The sequence below is a fragment of the Camarhynchus parvulus genome, chromosome 3 (genome assembly GCF_901933205.1).
Source record: "Camarhynchus parvulus chromosome 3, STF_HiC, whole genome shotgun sequence".
Taxonomy (NCBI): Eukaryota; Metazoa; Chordata; class Aves; order Passeriformes; family Thraupidae; genus Camarhynchus; species Camarhynchus parvulus.
Genome location: NC_044573.1, coordinates 53,964,432 through 53,989,072, shown reverse-complemented (window position 1 = coordinate 53,989,072; position 24,641 = coordinate 53,964,432). Strand labels below are relative to the sequence as shown.

Below are 24,641 nucleotides of genomic sequence, written 5' to 3'. Positions count from 1 at the left end.
ATTGACATAATTCACCAGTGTGCTTGAGATATTTAATGATTTGAAGAAACAACTCAGGCATTCATCTGCTAAATCTATATGCTTGTTATTGTGTCAAAAGATTTAAAGATTTGAGGGTTTTTTAATAAGAAGTGAGCATGTGTAACCATAAGAGCAAGGCAAGAGCAGGTCAAGGTGGGTCCAACTTCAGTAAAGACACCCTACCTAAGCAAGTCCTCCCCCCAGCCAGTCCTGCCTCAAAAGCTGCAGTAATACCACCTCTGTCTCTGTATCAGCCCTGACATGGCAGGAGGCAAGTGCCCTCCCACAAGGCCTGCAGCAAAAGGTCACAGTTTCTGTGCTGGGCTACCTACACGTAACCTAAAATGCCAGGGAAGGCCAGGAAGCATGCCTGCCTTTCACATCTTGCCTGGAAACGCTTTTTTCCATCACATTCCTAGATCACCTGGCAGGGTTCTGGCATGAGTCAACATGGACTTGAGAAGGAACAACAGTCAGCCTTACCATACACACCACTCTCCCTCCCACTGTGTATACAGGTCTGCATTTTTATAGCTTACACTACAGGATAAAAAAATAAGAGTTGATGTATTGACTCTCCCTTCCCTTCAGTGGGAACATATTTGTTTTAAACAACTTGCAAGTTTAAAAATTTAATGTGATAGGCATCATTTAACGTGACATTCTTTTCTATCCTAACTCCCACAACAGTTACTCAACTTGCTAAAAAAGAAAAAATCCAACAGTGAAAAATGTTAGGGACAAAAATTACTTCTTGCTGTGTGCAGTTGGATTTAAACAGTGTCAGAAACATAACTCCACAACAAAACCAGAGATGACATTGGTGTCATGTTCTGGGAACAACTCTGCTCTCTGTGGCACACAATCTTCCAGTAATAAAATCTGTTACAATCCTGGTAGTATACACATTTAAGCATAAGTTCAAGCAATCCAACTCATTTAGGCAGCTAGAAGAAAGTTTGAGATCTGCAGCTTCCTCAAACTAATCTGCACAGAGCTCTAACAGAAGGCCAGCTCAGAAACAAGTGCAGTGAAGGAGGTTTCTGTGAGTGGTGCAGGGTTGTTTGCATACCGAGGAGAATATGGAACAGCTGGTGGAGGGGGTATGTACAGATCCAAAATGGCTGGCTTCTCCTTCTTCAGTGAGGTATCAACGGTGCTTTCCGGTGACTGAGTTGAAGCTGGTGAGGGACTGGCCTGAAATGTTAAACAGCTATCAAACATCTGAACATTCATTTATCATTCACAAAAAGATAACTTAATAATCAATAGCACCATTTTCATCCCCTAGTGAACTATCTCTGTGATATATGGACACTTCAAAAACTCTTAGAGTTCACATTTTCCTCCACCCCCAGTCTTGGCTAGCTTTACTGGCCCTCCCACAGAAGTCCTATCATGGGTAACACATTGCTCAAGCATATTTTGCTCTTTCCAGTTCTATTTCTCATGTAAATTCCACAGACAAAAAAAGCAACTGAGACAAAACCCCCTCTTCTATATTTAGATGTGTTAGAATAAAGCAATTTGTTTAATACAGATATGATTAGCAAGTCTTGTGGAGCTGCATTTTACTACCTTTATTCCACACACTCCAATGCCTGAGGCACAGACAGGAATATAGTAAAGTTCACCATAGATTGGATCAATGGATATAAGGACCAGGGAAGTAAATTAAAAATACATTTGGCATTGCTCATCTTTCTGCCTCACTTCTATAAATTCTCAGCATCTTTCTAGGTTCCTGTCTGCCTATAGGAGAGAACAGGTTTCAAAGATCTTTCTCCAATCACTCCCTCCCCTAAGGAAACACTGCTGAGCACAGCCTATAAGCCAGCCCACCTCAGCTCTTCACACTGGTAGCACACGTCAGGCATGATGCCACAAAAGAGGACACATGCACTGGTGAAAGGATGAACAAGTATCTGCCCTCATGGAGACTTACGATAGCCACCAGCATTTCACAGGTTTAAATTACCCCCATGGCTCTAGGGAGACCTGTATCATAACAGGAAGAGGAAGGGGAACTCTCCCTGGTTTTATTAATTTCAGATAATTAGTTTGAATTCAGTTAGGTGGCTCACTCCTGCAAGCATTAAGCCCTAAGCTTCCTAATGCAACATGCCATTCCTCAACATGGTTATTTAAGAATTACTAACATCACTTTCTCTGTCTGCTCAGTACCCAATCTGTGAATTGCCCAACAACCAAATCTTATTTAAACAAGTAGTTGAAATATTTTTTTTTTAAAAAACACTCTTTCTCCCCCTTTACTAGACTAAAAAGAGGACAAATATACAGAATAGTCTTAAGCCATTTCAGCAAAAACATATTGCTGTGATAAATAGAGAAAGCATTTATTTATTTATTGCTCCATGTTGATGAATTCCATACATATCAGCAGTTTTGCCTCAGATAAGTTCTCCCAGTGGCACACAGACTGATTAAAGTATTCAGCACACCTAGTCCCTTTGTGTACCAAGAGGGCATTATCTGGTAGCAAGGAAGAAAAAAAAAAAAAAAAAAAAAATTTTCCCTTTTATCTAGGAACCATAGGAGGACAGCCATTTCACCTAACCTGCCTTGACATATACTCAAACATGAGTACTTTGAGGCATTTCTGGGATTTTTCTTTTTTCCAGTTGCAACCAAGGCATTCCCATCCTGAGATGAGAGTGGAGCTGGCAGGCTCTCACCTGCACCAAGGGTGGTTTCCAGCGCAGGTTCTTCAGAGGAGCAGGAGTGAAATGAAAAGAGCCGGTAGGACGTTTCTTAAGCAGCAGCCTAACTCCTGCAGGATTCTCTCGCAACTTTGCCACCAGATTTTTTAGTTGCCATCCAACCTGGAAGAGAATAAAGACATCTTTTATTCAGCATTTCTTTTCTGAAATCAAACAAACAAGAAAAACCCAAGTCTCCCAAGTTAGACAGCTTGTTTTGGCATGAACCTAGAAGAGAAAGGGATCCAAAAAAGCCATTTTAAGCATTTTAAAAAAAATGGAAAGCTCTTTTCTGCAAGGCTCTTCATTTTCTTTCCAAGTTCTCTACTTAAGCTGTAAACTAAACACTAAGATATCAAGCAGTGCTCTTTATACCTCAGTTCCAGTCCTAGAAGGAAGCATGGATATGCTCAAATTGACTAACACAGGGATTCAGAGTGAACTACTTTTGTCATGTTTCTTTCTCACACTGAAAGGCATTGCCTAATGTGCTAAGCAAAAATGCAATCATTACATCCAGGTTCCCAGATGCAAATGATTGGACAATCATTTGCAAATTATTGTGGGGACATTTTAAAGCTCTTTATCTGCATTTCAGTAGACTGTAATGAGACATTTTAAACAGGTCTTAAATGCAACATGAACTATTTTAATATTATGCATAAAGCACTTTAACATTAAATATTTAACTGTATATTTATCAAAATATTGCAAATTATAAAATTTATCTTGAAAATAAAATGTTTAAAAGCCTCAAACATCAGAATTGCCTCCTGATCCCATCCATGCAGACCCTGTGGTGCAGAGCAAGCATAAGGGAAGTTACTCACCACAGTTTGCCGATTAACCTGGATCACTTCATCACCAGCGTGAATCTTCTGGGAGCGATCAGCAGGGGACTACAAAGAGGAAGACAAGAGCCATGTGCTGCATCAGGTCTCCCTCTGTCCCATAACAGAGGGAGAAGTCAAAGGTTGCATCAGCAATGATCTTCACTATATGTAATTTTCAATTCTGCTGATGACTTGAGAAATGTAAATTAATGAATTGAATTATTTATTTTTATGCTGGGGGAACTAAATGGAAAGAGAGAAGGCATAGCCCCCATCTGTTAAAGACCAAATTGTATTTAAGTCATGGGACAGTCTCCACTCTCCTTTTCCCTCCAGTTTGTACTATAGTTTTAGACAGTAATGGAAGAGGCAAGCAAATCCTGAGGATTTCTGCCCTAACACAACAACCATCTTAAACAACTTTTAAACAAATGTGTATTTATGTCAAAAAATACTTTAAGACTTTGAATGTACAGAACAAAGGATCAAAACCCTTCCAATCCACAAGATAGATCCTTTGCACTTACCCTTTTTGTTTTCCAATGTAAATAAAAGCTTCTGACTTTAATGTGAAACTGCCTGCCTGAATTGCCCAAGTCAGCAGATAAAAATACTTGCACAGACAGGTATTTTTTTCAAATACCTATCTAATAATAATACACTTTAAAATACAATTTTCTTGGAATGAAACCTAAGCTCTGGGGAGCCGTTAGCAAGAAACAGATAAGTATGTCAATATTTACATTTATCAACAGCTGGTGAAATGCAACAGCCTTTGCTGCACTGCAGTTATTAAAAACACTCTCACTGCTGTAACACACCAACTCCTACCAGCCTTGACAACACCCAAGGCACACAGACATGCTACCTTGGTACATGCTGCACCCTGGTCACAGGAGAACAACTCCCATTCCCTCCACCCCATGAGTAACCACCAGGCAGCAGGCCAGCTCTTCCTAGTCACTCCAGAACTAAGCACTGGGATTAAGGACTCCCTTCCCTACCTTATCACACCTTTAGACCTCATGTAACTTTGTTATGAGAAAGAACTGTGACAATAAACAGTCCAACAAAGGAAGAAAACATGGGGAATTTGTGGGAGGCTTCAGCTATCATGAGTAACCCCATTTCTTCATTGTCTTCTTGCTTCCTCTGAGAGGAAATGCCTCTGTGGAAAGCTGCATATATAGGAGTTAACCAAGATCATGAAAAAATACTGGGCCAGAGTCAAGTTTGTGAAAAACAAAGCTCCTTTCAAGCTGTCCTTTGGGTGACCAACAGCTCATCTGAGGGAGGGTGGGGGACCCTTGCACAGAGAACTCCTGCAGCAAGTGACAGGTCACAGCACTGGCATCACGTGAGAGCAGAGGAAAAAGCAGAGTTTAGCTCTAGGCGAACATGACATGCAGAGTCTCACGTAGGATGGCATAACTCAGGGAACCTCTAGGCTGACTCATACCAAATGGACTTCCCCAGTTCTTCCATTGTTCAATTCAGGGATGCAATTCGGTTGCATTGCCATAAACCAGCTCCTGGGGATAGCTACTAAAATACCATCCCAAATCTAGCAAGAAAATTGAGCTAAGATCCAGCCTGGGCCATCTAAATGATACCACACCACCATAAAGCCATCAGTTGCTCGCAGATCTCCCAGCTGCTTGTCAAGTTCTGTTGCTCCAAAGGAAGGAGTTTCCCCCAAGGAAGGAGATTCCCCAAAAGAAGAACCAGTGTTGATAACAAAAACCAGACACTTAGGCCAACACTCAAAGCCACAGAAGGAACACAGACCCCAAAATAAGACCTACATGCAGAAGCAGCTTGTCAGCAGTCAACATTACATCTTCAGCATTTATCAGATGTTAAAATTGCTGCAGAAGTGGACATGGTCTCTGTGGCAGATCCTATATAGAGTTATGCCAGGACAATAGCATCAAACCTATAGAAGCTTGCACTCTGCAAGCACAGATTTCCACACCCTCCTGGCCTGGTCCCTGGACCTGGCAGGGGAACAATTAGAACCACTGGTTCTTTCCTATTCATCAAAAAAAAAAAAAAAGCATTGCTGCAAAAGCCAAGTTTCTCTGCTCTTTTTTTCTTTCAGTCACTGCTCCTGGACAGTAGTAGCCTGTTTGAAAACACCACAGCATCACCTGCCAGCCTCAGCTGCTGGCTAGAGGTCTACTCCTTCAAGGGCTGCCCAGAAGCCTTCAATAAACTCTCAGCTGCAAAGGACTCAGTGTACAAATAAAATAAGGAACCACCTGCATTAAAAATCTAGTTGCCTCTCTCTCTTGTGCCAACTGCTTCCTTCCAGCTGACCACTCTTAAAGTCTTACTTGTTCACAGTTGTTTTACTCTGCAAGGTAATTTTGTCATGGGACAGCTCATTGATTTAATTACTCATTACTGAATTTAGCACACTACCACCTAAATGCTCCCATTAGGGGAGATTGCCTTTGCCAGTGGAGAACAAATACACCCAAGACTTTGTTAAGCAAGATACCATAAGAGCTCAGAACAACAGATACAGTAACTTATTAAAGCAATTACTTTAATGCCAAGCATTTGAACTAATTTGTGTACTTGCAGAAACTGGTTTAATCAGACTAACAGTGAAACATGCAGGCACAAAATATTTACAAACTGTGGAAAAACAAACCATGGATCACGCAGTACTTAAAGCAGTAACGCCATGCAAGTCATGTCTAAAACAACAAAAGTAGTTAAGTCAAACTAACTCAAGCAAAGCTGCTGTCTGAGATAATCTACATTTGCTTCACTTACATTTTCTGTAGTTCCAGTAATTACATGCAATCCATCATAAGTTGATTTGATGTACATTCCCTAAAGAAAAAATGAAAAACAAGTTTAAAGGCAAAACAAACCACATAACTTATCTGATTAAAACACTATTGGCAACAGACTCAAAACATTATTAAAACCAGTTAACAATTTGTATATTCTCCCTAAAAAAGTGTGTAGTCTAACATTACAACACTCTAAACTTCTTCACAGATCACTTTTAGTGTCATTTATTACAATATTTATAATGACTTAAAACACCTAGTGTATGGAATAAGACTTAGAAACACTCTCTGGTTGGTAATACCAAACACTGCTGATTTTTCTGCCTTGTCAGACTTTGGCCTTGAACAGAATTTTATTTCTTTACTATCCAGCCTGCTTTAGAGAATTACAGGTTTTTCTCGGTGGCCACCAGTTCTCTCCAAACAGAGCGGACCCACACAGGTGGGCTACAAGTATTGCTGACATGTTCTTTTACAGCTTCTCTTGGTAAGTCAATACACAGACAGCCTCATAACAACAATGCTTACATAAACACCAAAGTTCCAGCAGAGTATTTGTGGCTCTGTATGCTAATGCTGAGTGTGAACACAAGGACAAACTGGATGAAGTGGGTGTTGACTATAAGAGCACTAAATTAAAAATCATGAACAGGCTATTAACTAATAATTACGTAGATTTCCCACAAGAGGTGACCAGCACATTGATTTCATCATTTATGAACAAATACATTACTACTTTTCCTTTCTACATCTGTTGTTAGAAACTCTCAGAAGTACAGAACTGGATGTTACTCAGAGGCTGAAAGCAGCTTAGATGCCTGAAGTTATCACACTTGCTTTAAAAATAGGTGGAAAATTATATGATCTTTTTGACCCTTCCTCTTCAGCCAATTCTCTGCCTGTTTTCCTGTCAGTATCCAACTGGGTGCACCCACCTCCTTCTTTCTTATTTAGGCCAAGCTAGACTGACTCTGCTTCGATGGAGCTTATGTATTAACAAAGAGGTTCCCATAATTTCAAAAATGCATGACTGATTCAGTCAAATCCACTAGTCTAGGTAAAACTATATAGCACAGTAAGACTGTGCAGCTTTCTCTAAAAATGCTCATCTCTCCTGCCTTCAGGGCTAGGAGTGAATACAAATGCATGTAACAATTTAAATTCCCTCCAACTCATTCTAACACATCTGTTCCCTAGACAGAAAATCCATCAAGATTTCAAATTAAGTTTCTCATAACCAGCACTCAGCTAAGCAGAATCCATTGAACGAATAAGAGTCAGTAATAAGACATGGCCACCAAAGAGTTAAAAAAATTCTCATTTTCCTGCTAACAGCAAACCTCCAAAATTCTCCCATTCATCTCCATCTTGCTATAAAAAATATAAAAAAGCATCTTTCAAAACACAAACATCATTTCTCATTGTCTTCTCCCTCCCCCAGCTCCCCTGGAAAAAAAGTGGTTATGGTAACCTGAAAAAATAAAACTACTAGCTTCATAAGCATTTGTAAATTCTCCAATATCCTGGTTAACACACAAACCTTCAACAATTTAGAATCAGAAATTATATTTGGGATCAAGCCTATTAATGTGCATATCTGTCCCTAGCAGCCACTTCAGCACACCACCTGACAACTGACCTTTAGGGTTCACTCTTGTGCCTCTTTCTTTTCCCCACAGGTTACTATTAGATTTGAAATACTTTATTATAAATGCACACTTGCATTGGCTCACAGGGCTAGCTATTAAATACTGGGAACATCAGGACACTCCAGCCTTGTTTCTTACCAGGCCTTCCCCAGGTTTAATGTTGGTTAAATGGACCTCCTCCAGACAGGCACACTGGCTCATCAGTGGGTCTGTAGTGGACCGGATGGCTTTGTCACAAATGCCATTTAAAGTCTTGGCCTGCAATGAGAACACACAAAAACCAGGAAAATTCTCTCTTGGCTTCTTCCTCTTTTAGTTTCAAAAGATATAAAGGAAATTAGTTCTAAAATCACTGAAACAGAAGATTCATTTGTACAGATCTATTCTACAGCATGATTACATCCTTATTGTAAAACAGAAACAACCTGTTTCCATTAGTGCCACTTTACCATCACTAACAGATGCTGACACAGCCTCTGTCTGAAAAAATAAACACAAAAAGATGCCAAAAAATTGGGTTTGGGGTTTGTTTGCTCTAACCAAAACAGCACTCATTAAAAATTGAAACATTTTGGTGATTCCTTGTTGGAACAATTGACATTTTTATGTTGTTCTGTATTTCTGCTATAAGAATACAACTAGCCATGTGTCACAAAAAGTGATGCGCTGACCATTGACATATCTGCACAAAACCTGACAGTATAAGGTAGGACCACCCAGCACTCAAGTGCTTCTGCAGTACTTCTCTCCATTGTGCCTCTGAACTGACCTCTTCTGGAATGCTTACACAGGCAAGGTTCATATTTCCTTTTGACCAAAACATAACTGATCCTAAGCCAACATTATAAAAAAAGGCCAATTCTGACCTTGGCGTGTGTATCAGTAAAGTTGGAGGCAGAATGGCTTTGCCTTGAAGAATACGTAACTATCAGAATGTCTAATTAAACACGAAAAAAGAAGAAAAAACAGTCAAAAAATCCGTGTCCTCTCTACACTCACAAATTTCATTATGTCCCACTGTGTTTTCTGCTTTGATATCAACTGAAGCAAAGCTGACACTCCAAGTAGGTTACAAAATCTTAAAGGAGAGGGGAGAGAAGATTAGTACACAGTACAGTAGTTAGCTATAAACAGTTTGGGAACCTGCAAGGTAAGTCACCTTTCACAAGGGGCTTGAATCCTTCAGTCAAAGTAGACACGTGTAACTAGAGAATAGGGGGGAGCTATGTCATAGGAAGACATTGGTTTGGATTACAATGGTCCCTGGAAACAATAGCTCCAACGTTTTCTGTTTCGTTTTACGTCAGATTTCTAGAGCAGCAATAAAATAAATCAAAACAATGTTTAAGTGTGAATGCGAGGAACTGCTCAAACAAGGGAATTCCAAACAACAATACCTACTTCCAGTGTGGGTGTGCACAAATGGAAAAAGAAAGATGTAGAGAACTCCCTTTTACATGGTCTCGTTATTTATGAACAAAATTATTTTTAGTTATTGTGCTACTAAATTCCTAAGCATCTATGAGCTACCGGAAGGCCTTATCAAAGAGCACAGCCTGGTTCATGTCAAAAGCAGGAAGCGATGATTAACTGTTACAAAATATAAAAAGCATTCCATTACACTCTGCATTTGGTCACAAGGCTGCTTCAAACAGCCCCAGAAACTCAAGATCAAGTACAGAGCCAGAGCTTCATTTCTGTGGCAGGGCAGTTCCTTTATATGAAGAAGCATAATAAGGCAGAGCTTCTGCTTATTAAGGTGCTAAATGCACTTCACAGGCATAATTGGTTTATTTAACCTGTGATCATTTTACAGGACTAGTCCTCCCTTGAAAATTTGAGGTTAAATTCTCTTGGAAATATAGCTATGTAATGAAACTTTAAGGAATACTTGACTACATGCTATCACTACACACCAACCATCTGCTGAAATTTCAGTGATTTCCTCTACAGGAAAGAACATTGACAAAACAAGTCATAGTAATATTTACTCACATGATATGCTTGTGCATTTGGGACTGAAAAGCTGTTGTCAATACAGTCAGCATAGAATCAACTGAAATGAATGTGAATGCAGACATCTGAGTTTCAACAGAAACATAAACTTACCACAGTCTGGACTTTATCTTCCATGTCAGCCACAGTGCAATCCTAAAAATAAAACAAGAACAAAACCCCTACATTAACCAATAAACATGGAAACAAATCATCTCTGAAAACTCTACAAAACTTCCATTTTAGCCTCAAATAGAAATAGAGTTATTCATGCTGCAGGGATTAGTCAGATTAGTTTCACCCAGTAGGGCTCAAAAGGACTATTAAGCAACTATTTTCTGGCCCTGGCAGAAAGTAATAATAAACCTTGAAAACTAAGAGAATGTGGGATTCAATTACAGCAGCTGACTTTTCTAGAAAAGCAGAATCTTGCACAATTAAATCAGATTCTCAGAAGGCCAGGCAGAGGTGCTTGCCTTACACTGATAAACCCCAACTCAGGTACTCCTCTGCCCCAGGCATCAAAATTGATCTAAAGCATACTGTTAAAAATAGAAGGGAAAGTGATTTTCTAAAAAATATCCTATCAGTGACATTCCTGAAGGGCAGAGGACTGCACACAAGGCATTATTTACACAGTCCAGGTATAAAAGTATTTGGCCTGAAACAAGTCCATGTAAAAATCTGCAGAAGTCATCACTGTTTTCTGCAAGAAGTGCTGAACTGGAGAATGATATTATTCTCAGATTAAAAAGTTAAAACAGCAAGTAAATAATAGATCAAGATTTACAATATCTACAAGGAGAAAACCCCCAAGCATTTTAATAAGCTGAAGGAAGAGTCATGTTGGAGAAGTTTGTGGAGGACTTTCCCCTGCTTTTCTCTGCTAAATACATCTGCACAAAACAATAGCAAATGCCATCTATCATCACACAGCCAAAATGCTCAATATTGCAAAGTCCTTCTGCTCCCACTTATTTCTGTTCATACTGTTTATTATTTCAGCCCTAAAGTTTGACATGGAACTTTAAGTGGAGTAAAATCCTGTCCTTGAATCTATATAGCTTTCATCAAAGGTAACAGGAATCTTCTTGCATTCCTGCCATGCTTTATTATGATATGCTTTTATGCATCATTTATGACTATGCAGAGCAGCATTGGTTCTGTGAGAGCCACTGGCCTCTTCACCATTAGAACGGACCACCTGTTTCTGTAGTCTATGTCTTAATAAGAAATACTTCTGAAGACTAAAAATCGTCCCAAAGATTTTTCCACTGGATCTCTTTTCCACATCAGGAGACTCCTTCAGACTATTCCAGCATATGTGCCCTGTCCCAGGACAAAACCATGTTGGTTGGTTCTTCCCCCATTAATGCTTTTCTCATATGCACCAAGCCCATCTTTTATTATAGCTCATATCAAACTGGCAGAGAAGTAGTCTGACATTTTTTAAAAGGCCAGCGTTGCTGTTCACAACTTGCATTCCCCCTGCCATCAAAGGCTGACCTAACAGAAAGATTACACACTCTTTTTAGCAGCTTTATTCATACATTCAGCAATCTCCTATCTCAGTTCCTGTAGCACTCTTGGGTGAACACCATCTGCTGCTAGAAACACGAACTGTTCCACTGCACAATCTGCACATCTGTAGCTGTAAATCACCGAGTTTGTGCAATTGCACACAGAGTGCCCCAGCAAGAAGGGCACTGAGCAGCAGGCATGCACACCTTGGGGTACCCAGACACCATCCTTTCACAATGACAACTGACATCCTTGGCTGGCATCACAGCTTGGCAACTCAGGATGTTTCTGTCCTTCAACATCATCCCTTTCAGCATGGGGAGGGAATCACCCATGTCACAGGGCATGGTCCTCCAGAGTTCAAATATTATATGGGCACAGAATAATGGTTATGAGCAAGTTTGGCAGTCACTGAAGTGTGCACACAGTACTTCACAGCTACAGCAGTGCCATGCTATCAGAACAGGCTCAAAAACAGGCAGCATTATTCAGAGAGCAAAATTTTATGTCAGCCGCCAAGATTACCATGGCTGCTACATGTCCTTTTAGCTATTATTTATACAGGCTGCCATCATACAGCTGGTAAATTACAGTTTTGAAAAATATTCTGGTCTTGCAGTAGTGGCAGAAGCAGTCTGGCTAGTAGGATCTGTATCATAAAGGTGTCAGCTCCTTCCATTACACGCAGCATTTCCCATTTGATGGCTAAAACTTCCTGCACGGGACAAGATCTATGAAGTCTGCAAACATAGGTACAAAAACCAATGGAGCCATATTTTTGTTTAGAGTTAGCACTGATAAATGTTTTTCAACATGCTGCTTGGAATGTGAAAATCTTCAAATGCAGATCAACTAACCCTCTTTCCAGTAAAGCTCAAGAAAATAAGAGTAGCCTTTAAGCTGCAGTCACTTAAGACACAGTCAGCAATACCAAAATTGATAATTAAATTGAAAGGCAGGGGAAACAACAAAAAAAACCCCACAACTCAGAAACACAGAAAACTGAAACAGACCTTCATGGACTTCCAAAGTTAAAAGTAAGCTCTCATTCCCAGAACTGCCTTTCATTAGCACTCAGCACAAAGCAATCACATTACTTCCCCAACATCTCCTTTCCTTCCCTTTTGGAAAGCAGAGAGGAAAAGAAATCAGCTGACCTTTTGAACAGTAGTAGTGAGGTCCAAGCAGAGCTGAATGATTCTGTTCTTCATTGATGAAAAGTCAGCAATACCTGTAAATGGAGTCCTACAACAAGAGAAAATTCCCTTTAGACTGGAGGGATCAGCCTTCTCCCATTCTACCTTACTAGTGAGGAAGAGCATATGAGAGTAAATGCTGCAACTCTGACGTCGATACAGGTGTGAGGATAGTTTTACAATGTAAATATTCCTGACTGCATAGTCCTGGCTCCACTCTTGCACCAAAACTGGGAATTTTTAACCTTGTCCTTGGGTTTACCAGTGAGAGAACCTTCAACTTTCTGACTGGACAGGGACAAAATGATTCTCTAAAAGAAGAAAAATAGATTTTCGCATTTTACACACAGAGGTGCAGTGAGACTTAGAGAAGAATCATTACAGGTAGGGCACCTTTAGGACATGAAGAGTCCTACCTCTGACCTTCCAGACAGTTTCAAAGCCTAGAAGAGAGGTTGAGAAATAACCATAGCAGGTCTGGAAATGGGCAAGCCAGCAGTTTTGTTCACTGTGAGTTACAGAAAAAAATTTAGGGTGAGCTGCCAGCCACAGAGTGAGAGGAGAGGACCAGGTGAGAGACACAAAGTGTTAACATCGCTGCCTGGACACAGATCAAGTCTTTACTTGACAGCAGGATAAAGGATAAAAGTGCACCTTGCTGCCAGTCCCTGTGCAGTTATTCTCCTAACTCTCCTTCTCAGGCAAGCTAGCTAGGGCTTTGAGAATTTATGTTCATCTCAACATGGACTGCACCCCTGCTGCAGCTGTGACAAAATAACTCTCTCTTTCCAGGCAAAAAAAAAAAAAAATTAAATAAGACCAAAAAAAAGAGAAAATGAAACAGCAGAAGGATAATCTCTCCCACGGCTCAGTTTTCAAATCACATAGCTAAGGCCATGATTTCAGCAGAACATTAAAAAAATCTTTCAGGAAGGGATCTGCCAATGACAAGTAATTTAGAAGCTGGGAAAACCATGTGTATGAGAAACTGACCTAAAAGGGAACACCCATACTTTTATAAATACCAGTTTAAGTGCAACGTTAACAGTTTCATTGCTTTTAGCAGGGGTGGAAGTGCAAGAATAGACACCCTAGGTTAAATTTATCCACTAGAGGTCTTCTAGCAACACCAAAAAAGGGGTTAGTAACATCAAGGTCTTTACACCCAAGCATCTAGGAAAGGCCCTACAAAGAGAAGCAATTCTTTAGAGCAGCAAATTAAAATATAACCATTTCATTCTTACCTGTCCAACCACGCAAGCAAGGCTTTAGCAGCACCAATAAGCTCCACGACGGAAGTAAGGAATTCATTGGGGGGCTTGCGAGAGGTATTTCCATCATAATTGGAACTTTTCCTACGGCTGCTGATGTAGTTCTGCAGATTGTTGGATGACCCTCGTAGCTTGAGAACCAGGTTCTTCATATTGTCTGTTTCAAGGCCATAGTTCTGCAAGGAACATTATGAGCCTTGATAAATAGCCCTGTTGAGTTCTCCTATTTATTATAAAACAAGTTAAAAGCTCACACGGGATGAAAAGTCTTGATGATTTGTACAACTTTCTCATGGTTTTTTGGCAAAAATGCCTTGAAAGGTTTGTTCTGCACTATAGCCAGTAAAGAATACTTTTGTGAGTGCCAAACCTCAGCTTCTGTCATTAATGAGATTTAAGGACACTTTTTAATCAGAATCAAGTCCCAGTGTCCTAATAGGTATAATTTACTTGTTAAATGTGTTGTTTTTCTTTGTGTTAAAGAAGAGCAAGCATTTTGTTTTTCTCAAATCATTTTCTATCCTGTGGTAAATAAACACTGAAGTAACATTTCATTCACAACTAAAGATAAGTTAAATCTGGTAAGAGATTAAAACATCAACAGGAAGCAAATGCAGTTTTGCAATCAAAAACTTAAATAAATATTTGAATCACCACTTTTCAGTAACTGTGCTCCTTGACTACAACAGTGCAATTATTTGCAAGTTTGAGGACAGTGTTAACATCATACATGGCAATTAAACCCATTTTTAGACATCAAATTTTTCATTCATTTACAAAACAAAGATCTGAGAGCCTTGCCTACAACTTCAACTTTATAGATTCAAATTCCTACTTTTCTTGAGAAAAGAAAAACAAAACCAAAAGAATGCCAAACAACAAAAAAAACCACTCCCACCAGAACAAAACAAACACACAAAAATACAAGAGAGTCCTGCCTTTCACTTTTTCTTTTGCTGTTGCAGATTCTTGCAACTAAACTCCCAACTTCCATAGCTCACTCAGATATACTCTCTACTCCTACTTTCCTACTCAAAAACCTAAACCAACGAAGGCAAATTTTAATTCCATTTAATTCCTAGTTTCTAGAGTTCCTAATACCTCCACTCAGGATCACCATCCCAGCTGAAGGGGAGCTTCAGAGTCTCAGACCAACCTCCTGCTCAGAACACACTCAGCTGTAAGCTCAGACCAGCTTATTCAGGATTTTATCTTGTCAGGTCTTGAAAACCTCCAAGGACAGAACGCACAGCCTCTCTGGGCAGCCCAATCCACCTGCTCTGACTGCCCTCAGAGGAAGAAAATGTTTCCTTATATCCAGCCTGAACCTCTTGTTTCAACATCTGCCTTCCACAGCCCAACTCTGTCATCCTGACAACTGCTCCCCACCATGGTGGGTGCTGGGGATCCAGCTCCAGAACCAGCCGAGGTTGTTGGGCCTCCCTGGAGCCATCTCTTTCCCAGGCTGAAGAAGTCCCAGTCCCTCAGCCTCTCCTCAAGGGCAAGTACTCCAGCCCTGACCAAGCTGAGACCCCTTCACTGAGCTTGCTCTGGTTTCCCTGTACCTTTGCTGTACTTAGGGGCAGGGGGCAAATTTAGACTGAGGAGTGACAGCTAAAAGGTGATGAACACTTCCCTCCCTCTCCCATTAATGCAGACCAGGATACTGCTAGGGCACAGTGCTGGCTTGTAGCTCCATTCCCTCCAGAGTGAAACATCTGTAAAGCAGGCTGGAACATTTCAGATTAAGTAATTTACAAAATGTAAGAATCTTTGACCCAAAGAAACAGATGTCTCCAGTGTATGGAGAGGTGTCAGCTACACAGCTACCTTTAATATCCTACTACCTGCTATGGATAACATCCCAGTGGGTTTAAGTTACACAAGTGCCTCCCTCCTCCACCTCAGGGCTCTTGGCAAGGAAATACCCTTAATGTGCAGCCAGGAGTAGAGGTTGAAAGGATATGTCCAATTTTAAAAAATGCCACTGTTGCAACAGCAAAGGATATCCTTAAATTTTCCAGGATTACAGAAAGGGAAAGATCTGGGTTACTAAACAACTTTAAAGTACTTGCACACTGTGATGTGTGAACTTATCACCTTTTAATTTTAACAAAAGCAACAAAAAAAACCACCAAAAAACCCAGCACCCCAAGAGCATTATTTTGATGCATTTCTTGCAGTTAGTTTTATCCTCCTCTTAGAAGATTGAATATTAGTCTATTGTTGAGGGAATACTTTTTCACAAACAGGTCTGGATGTAGGGCAAGTTCCTATGATGACAAGAAAGTAGCCACATATCAGAAACCCTGCCCTTAAAGAGGGGAACTAGAGGATGCTGATCCCCTGCTTTCATAAAGGGACAGAAAACAGAAAATACTTTTTCTGTGCAGAGGAACAACCTAATCACCCTGATCAGAACTTGAGAGTTTTCATGTGATTAAGTATCTCCAGATCTTTCTTTCTGTCATTCAGATGCAGAAACTCAGCCAACCCCCTGTGCGTACTTGAGATTAGAGGTGGCACCAGCATTTAAGAGGACGTGTTGTTGATACACCAGGTAAGATTTTGGGCTTGGCCTTAAAACATTCACATACCCCTTATCACACCTTTCATCTTATTTATACCACGGGTGAGTATGGTGTGACTCTTACAGTTCAGGTAGTTTTTAAATAATTCTGTCAAGTGGTTCTCAGTTTTGAGGGTGACTTCAGCAACACAGGTGCAGCCTCTAGAGATGCACGGGCTCCAGCTCATAACTGCAACATGTGTCCCCAAAAGACTCTCAAGAGCCCATCACAGCCAAGCTCCAAGTCACTGCTCTAAGTTCCCTCCCACAGCTTCCCCCAAAGGCTCTACAGAGTGCACCTCCACTGCTAAACCAGCAGTTTGTGCTTCAGGAAAGGTCCTGACCAAGCACCACACCTACCCAGCACAACACAGGGTATGCAGCTCTTGAGTACCAAGACACCAAATTGGACAACTGTGGATCAACCCTAGTGGATTAACTACCCCTGAAATAGGAGTCATCCTTTGCTCCACCAGTCTTCTCACTGTCTGCTCTAATACACAGAAAGCATTTTACCCCTTCACCAGGTACAGCAATGCCTTTATGCAAGCTGAAACTCTCTTGACCAGCTATCACACCACCAAATATTCTTTCTCCTTCACTTGCAATGTCCAGTGTGTTGGGAGGGTTGGCTTGGGGATCCTAAGCACTACAAAGAAATCTAATCCCTCGGTTTAGCTCCCTGAAGTAGCTCACTTCAGGATCAGGTGAGTGCAAGCACAAAGGATCACTAATCAGAGGACAGGAGGGGGTGGAGACAGTAGCTGACTTGGATTAATTTAACTTGTCATAGAACTGTAGCCCCAGTGCACGACAGATAGGTATGCTGATATTGTGGCAGCACACCAAACAACCTTCACAGTGACACACAGTTGAAGTGCAAAGCTTAGTAGGGTTTTCTTGAAATATTTCCACAGGATTAAGGCTACAAGAGTTAATAAATTATTACTTGAGTAACCAAAAGTTTTTAGATGTTGCTCATGAATCAAAAAAAAAGGCTGCATGTTACTATTGCTCCCGATTTTAAACATCAAAGTTGTTTTGACCTAAACACAGGCTGAAGCCAGCGGTCAAGAGCACCTGATGTCAAACGTTCCCAGGCTATTACTCATTAACCTGGGGAGCCACATGCAGGGCTGGAGGAGAGGCAGCACCCACATGTGCAGGAGAGAGCACATGAACTCACTCCTTCAAAACTCCATCACATTTAATGAGAAAAAGTAATCTGACCAAATAAGGGCTCAAGGTCAGGCAGCCAACAAACAAAAAAAAAAAAAAAAAAAACAAAACAAAAAACCAAATGTGGCTAAGTGAAGTCAAAAGAGCAGAGCATTTGTGTCAGAGCTGAATTGGGCTGATGAAGAGCTCTGCTACTGCCCAGGGACAGCATCCTCTTCCCTTTCATAGCCATGGTCACACGCTGCAATGTGATGAGTTGGACAGGCTGGCTGACTGAACTGAAAACCTGCTCTGGGAAAAAAAAATGAATAAAACCAGTTCAAATGCTTGCTCAGATGCTAACCCAACTCACTGCAGGCTATATAAAGAATTACCGTCACCCATTCTTGCTCTTTTCCTTCTAACAAAAATGCATTCTAAAGAATCCTCTGGAGTAGTAAATTTCCTAATAAACAACAAAAAAAATTTGAAGCCTCTAAAAAAACTAAAATCTTATGTGGCAGTGCATAGATATCCTTTGACAATGATTAGGACTCAAAGGATAAGTGTTCACGAAGGCTTTTTTTTTTCATGTTATGATGTTATATTTTGTTAGGCCGCAAACATGCTGGTAGAACATTACCACCAGTAAAATTCTGAAAAGCACAAATATGTTCTTTTTTTTGTTTATGGATTTTTTCAGGGTTTGGGGTGTTTTTAAAATTGTATATAACTAGTATCTCTTTGTTCTAATCTCAAGAAAAATCCACTGCATTTTGTGTCCAAACTCTCCCATCATACAGTGTAGGCAAAGATTCAGAAATCAAATCCAAAGAACACATTAAAAGTGAAAATATTTGCATAGTTTCTTGCTTACATTGTTTTATATTCATTAAGCCCTCAAAAGCTTGTTTTCTGTCCCTGCTTTTGTGGTTTGAAAAGCAAAGTTATGTATGTTTGTTCCCCCCTCCCCCAAATACTTCAATCAGCAAAGAAACATGATCTTTCTTCCATCCCTTTTCCTCCTCCCCCCACCAAGCACTACTGTCAACAAAAAGTTGAAATACTCAAGTCGATGATTTTTTCCCCTCTTCAGGGGAATTCAGGTCCTTTGATATATCCTCTAAATTCCTCCAATAAGTCTCCAACACCTGTTTAGAAAACTCTATTAGACCAACTCAACAGCAACAGAAATTTGTATTCCAGTCTACACTCCCCTGCTGACTCTTCAAGATGCTTCACATGCAGCCACTGCCATGAGGACATGAGGGAACACTGCTTCATCACCAAAGCAGTAGAGAAAGATGCAATTATTTCCTTTTCACACCAGAAACTTCCAGACATATTTTAAACTCAGTGGTGCCAAATACTACTCAACCCCGAGAAAAACGAAATTAAGAAAATCAGGTGCATTTGGTGTATATTTTAAGGCAAGGATTATGTTCACACGCTATTTATTGACTGGTCTACAGAGGCTGGAACAAAGGCCTCTATGGTGAATGCTTGAAAAGAGATACTGCAGGAGAAAGAGGTTCCAAAGAGAGCTTCCTCATTGTCTGTAGAGCCACATGTGTTCTTGTGGTGCGAGGGAACCAAAGCATTGATCTGAAGCAAACTTAGCTAGGAAACTGCCATGGCAAAATAGATAAAAGGGGAAATTCTTCTTGGGAACTCCGGGACTGGAAAACCACCAAAATCCCCTCTCAGCCTTTCTCCACCAAAAATGACAACCTTGTGAAGAGTGACATCAGGCTGGCTCAGCCAATGCTACATTGCCACAGTGTGAGCTGACAGCTTAGTGGGGGTGGCAGTGGGGTCAAAAAACAGGGAACAAAAAAGAAAAAAGTATTAAAAAAGGAAAAAAAAATAGTTCCTTTGCTCACAAGGCTCCAAAAGTTGGGAAAGTGTCAGCATATGTCCAAAACATCCACTAAACAATACACATTCCCGCTTTCAAAGAACTAACGCAGGTGGAATCAGGAAACCTCTCACTTGCACAAAAAGAAGAAACAACAACAAAAAAATTAGTTGTCATTAGCATTTAGTATCCCTTGGAAACAAAATCAGTGGTGATTCTATGCAGCTCCAAAATCCCAAGGGAACAGGCATCAAGAAGGTGGCAAAGGGCATACTGAAAACACAGGAATTCTTCCTTCACCTCTTAAAAAGGGAACAAGTACATTTCAGCTGTAATATGCAATATCTGTCTAATGCATTAACTTGAGCTGCATTTCACAAAGGATTTCCAGAAATGGGTCTGAGGTCAAAACTTTTGTCTACAAAGGAAATTAGAAGGAAATTGTAAGAGATGAAACACAGCTTTAGGTTTTGGCAGCTGTCCAGCTTTGTTCACTTTATTCTATCATTTTTAAGAGAATAAAAAAGTGCCTTTGGGGACTACCACATAGATGACTTCAGTCAGGACCATATATAGCCCATACTACATTTACTAACTCACCAGACCCCCACACTTGCCCAACAAGTTCCTTCCCACACCACAAACTGCTTTTCAGTCCAGCTACATTCTTCTATTAGGTTTTCAAGTTAATGTTAACATTTTTTGGTAGATCAAATACCTAAAGGAAATAAAATGTCTTTCAAGTATAAGAGTAACATTTTTGAGAAACATTTTAGATCGTTTGAAGAGATTTCATTAAATATGTTTCTTCCAGTACAATTTGCTCCAGGTTGTGGAGTAGGAACACTCCCTGTAGCACCTCTCTGCCTCAAATAAAGCACGTATCACAGAGACAATAAACACTCTCCATTTCAAGAAGCATATGCAGGCTGCTCCAAACCTTGCCTAATGCAGGGAAGACAGGCCAGTACTGGCCAAGGAATCATCAGGCAGGCTTTCCCACCCTCCTCCCTGATGTAATTATATATACCCCTGCTGCTCATTACACTGCACTACATCAAACAGGCCTTCAAGGCTGTGACCAGAATATGGCTTTTAAATAAAGCCTGCACTAGTAAAACAATCCAAAATATATTTATGCTTTTCAGAGCATGTTTTGTTTTCAAAGTATCTGCAGTTATGTATCAGGAGTAGGACAAAAGAACAGCTTAAGTTCTGAATCCAATGAAGAATTCAGCTAAACTGTAACTGAGGTGCCGAAATATCCCTCATCTCAAGAATTTTATTAACTTCACAGATCTGCTACAGAATTACTCTAAACCCATTTCAACTGATGTGAGAAACTTCTAGCACCTGTCATTTCAACAGTGTGTTTTCTGTCTTCTAAGACAAACTGTTCTCTAATAGGAGCCACAAGATCTAACAACGTCACTCAGACAACTTCTTCTTTCAAAGTGCAAACAAATGAAGTTGCCTCTTATCAGGAAAAAGTTAGAGAACTATTTAATACTAAACTTGGAAGAATTAAACAAATTCTTACTTTTTTCTTTTATTGTGATGTGTAACAGAAAGCAACAAAGGTATTCTGGTTTTATCAATCTTGCTTTGGTTATTCACCCAAAAAAGCCCTTTAAGAAATTCTTCGCATATCTGTTCACATGTAACTAACCAGTGCACACAGGAGATCCACAGCCTCTAGAACCAGTTCCTGGTGTCCAATCCGTGAGATACCCAAGTCTTCAAGGTCCTGGTGAGAAATCTGTAACAGCTGTTCACCATTTATCTTCTCCCGTTCAAATTTATGGACATACTGCTGCAGGCAATCATCCAGGCCTACCAAAACACAAAAGGGAGACAAGGGGACATTAGAAACAAACAAACAAACCCCCCCCAAAAAAATATTGAAAAAGGCAGAAATTTAAAGTTCATATAATATACAATGCAAAATTATGAATGAAACTTGCAGTGACTGAGGTTGTGCCACAGGGGCACAGAAATAGAGCACATAAGTTACGGGGATCTTTGGGTCACCTAAGTCAAGGCACAACTGGCCTGCTCCTTGTGGATCAAGCTCAGCCAGTAAAAATGTGCCTTTCTTGTCTGCACAGGCAAAGTGACCAAGGGACATACACATCAGGGCAACCCAAACCCTGAGGGGCATCCATGGCAACAACAAAAAAATAACAACCGTCCAAAAAAACAAAAAAATCCAGGATAAGGCAAGAACAAAGGTCTTGCCCAATGCCTGTTAAACAAGCAAAGACACAAAAGCATAAAATGATGAAAAGGAAAATGACCAAAAAAAAACCCACAAAGGCAAAGCAATCAAAAGAATTGGCTCAAGTCTCATTATTACCTTGATTTATAAGAGCCTGCAGCTTCCTGAAGCAGCCATTGCTTCCCCTTTCTGAGGATCAACAACACACACCGGTAAGAAATCTAATTCATTTTTCTATCTAGAAGTATTTTTAAAACAGTTTAGACTATTTTGTCCCAGCAATATCCCCAAAATCCTCACTTTAAACAGTGATTCTATGATCCTGTTCTCTACAGTAGGTTTTCCCAAGTGATTACAGAAAGTGTTTCTGGTTTTCATCTTATTTTACTCTAAGCTTTATGTGTTAATCCCATTTCCTTGGGTATTTTCCTTATTTCCTCTGTTGTTAAGAGCCTGTGAACAACAATCTGGGGGAGAATTTGGATGGATGTGTTATTTTTAAAATGTTTCAGTGCTCTTGTAACTCTGTTCCCCTTCAATATTTTGGCTGCAGCAAAAGGAACAGACCCAATTAGGTCTGTTTCACAGGAATACACCACATTCATTGAAAACAGTTGACATGAGCAAAAATTCAAATAACACATTTGACGTCTTCTTTGTATTGTCCAATACAGCTGCATTGTTTCACCATTCCTTTTTAAAAAAAGGTTGAACCTTTATTTGAATAGAGGATGTTTATGCACAAGTCCAGTTCAAAAGGAAACCATTGAGATGCACAGGATATCGAACGCAGCAGATGAGAAACACGAACAGCATCCTGAAGTACAGAGAAACGAGAGCCAAAACACCAGCACTCAGCTCCACTCGTAGAGCTGCAGCAGCAGCCTGGAAAACAAGCACTCCCAGCACACTCTACCACCAAGAAAACACTTGACTCAAAACACAGAGGGGGTTTGAGGAGTCACATGAAACAACTTCACGCCCAAACAGCGGCAGGAGCAGGCACAGCCTCCCCACAGTGCCTGCTCACAGCAGATGTGCAGAGGATGGGCTCCCAAAGGCACAGCCTGACTGAACACACACCACTCACCCTTCCAAGTCAATGAGGACAGACACCCCTTCACACGACTACGGCAAGCTTAATCACTAGAGTAAATCAACATCTGGCTGAACAAGCTCGACTCCTCCCTGTGCAGAGCGACCAGCACACACAGCTTGATTTTTAAGTGTAATTATGAATGGAAAAACCCGCATGTGAGTCTAGCAGAGTCTCCCAGGGCTACAGTTGTTCAGGGTGCACTCTTGTTTCTTCCCATATGTCTCGGCAAAGCTGCACAAATTTTGAAAATTGAGCCCACTGCTCTCTTTCCCACAGGCACCAAATTCCTCCTTAGGCTATACAAACTCTTTTCCCATGAAAAATAATAAAATAAAATAACTGGCCTTCATTGTTTAACAATTTATTTTTTCAAACAAATTCACAACCATGGCTGACATACAGTGCACATATTTGGCATTCCCAATTTTTATTGCTGCCTCACAGACCACTGTTTCCCATCATTTGCTCTTGTAAGCCCATAGTTTCCATTACAAGCTACACAAACACCTAAAATAAAACACTTCATTCAGCATGCAGTCAAGGCTCTATTTTTAAAGCTTTTTATGCAGTTTGGATTTTGCCTACTATCCTTTCTAGAACTTCATTTTATGCTAAAACATGAAGATTCAAATGTATATATCATCCCCAAAAAATACAACTATGGGTCTTCATTTGCCTGTGCTTTTTTAAACTCATGCTTGCCCATTCTTGAAGGTCTACTAAAAAAATGAAGGGCTACTTTAAAATTTTATTTGTAATCAAGAGCCCTTAAAAACAGTACTTTTATAACCACACTGTAGGACTATATAAAATAAGATACTACAAAATTGCAAGAATGTTGACTCAAAATAGCCAACACAGCGGCACAACTGCTCAGCTAGACTCGTATTTAAGATTAAATGACAAAACTATGCAAAGCAGGAAGTGAAGACAAACTATCTACCAGAACATGAGTTCGTGGGTCTAAGATGAGCTTACCAGCATTAGGAAAATTGCTATTGTTTTTACTAAGAAACCTAGGGGGAAATTTTAAACATTTTAATTGAAATTGCAACCACATTTTACAGCCTATGGTTTAATTTTCCATGATATGAATGAAATGTCTAATCACATGGGAATCAAACACATCATGTGCAAACCACACTTCCAAGAGGGAAGAGAGAAGGGAGGAAGGACTCATAACCCAATTCAATAAATTTTAATAATATTTAAGCAAAGTTTTAAAATCAGCATTCACATGTCACCAGTAGTCTAAATGAACTGCTTATTTTTCCCTTCTTCCACGCATCTATATTCTTTCCATGTATTTTTTCCATTAACTTCAGAGCCTTATGGAGACTTTGTATTGTCAGTTGCAATGTCTGGATATTGCTAAAGAACTTAGATGAATTAAAAACAATAAAAAGAAAGTAGAGATTACTTAGATAAATTCTTACACTACTTAGAAAGACACTTTCTTACATGCCAGGTCACTTTCAACAGTGCAATATTAGCAGGTTCAAGCAAGAAAGTAGTTTTCTGTATTTCTGAAAAAATACAATTAAGACTGACATTGAAAAAAAGTATCTATATTTATGTCCTTTATCCACTGAAGAGCCTTTCTCAAAACTAACCTATTAATTTTCAACTCAAAATGTGTTTAAAAAGCATTTGTCTCAATCACGTGTGAAAACTTCACATTATTGCACATACAACAAAATCATGCATAAAAGAACGTCCTTTCTAT

General features: G+C 40.0%; 1 protein-coding gene across 2 annotated transcripts in view; it reads right to left on the bottom strand.

Moving 5' to 3' along the window:
- The window catches only part of CNKSR3 (CNKSR family member 3), a 54,997-nt gene that overhangs the window by 5,617 nt on the left and 24,739 nt on the right, over positions 1–24,641 (bottom strand). For both annotated transcript variants that reach the window (XM_030945798.1, XM_030945799.1), the window contains exons 2-10: positions 21,268–21,431; positions 13,987–14,189; positions 12,704–12,791; positions 10,140–10,181; positions 8,169–8,288; positions 6,359–6,418; positions 3,572–3,640; positions 2,718–2,864; positions 1,094–1,218 (exon numbers count right to left, since the gene is read on the bottom strand). In XM_030945798.1, coding sequence (XP_030801658.1) covers positions 1,094–1,218; positions 2,718–2,864; positions 3,572–3,640; positions 6,359–6,418; positions 8,169–8,288; positions 10,140–10,181; positions 12,704–12,791; positions 13,987–14,189; positions 21,268–21,431 — 1,018 coding nt within the window. The remainder of the gene's footprint in view (positions 1–1,093; positions 1,219–2,717; positions 2,865–3,571; positions 3,641–6,358; positions 6,419–8,168; positions 8,289–10,139; positions 10,182–12,703; positions 12,792–13,986; positions 14,190–21,267; positions 21,432–24,641) is intronic.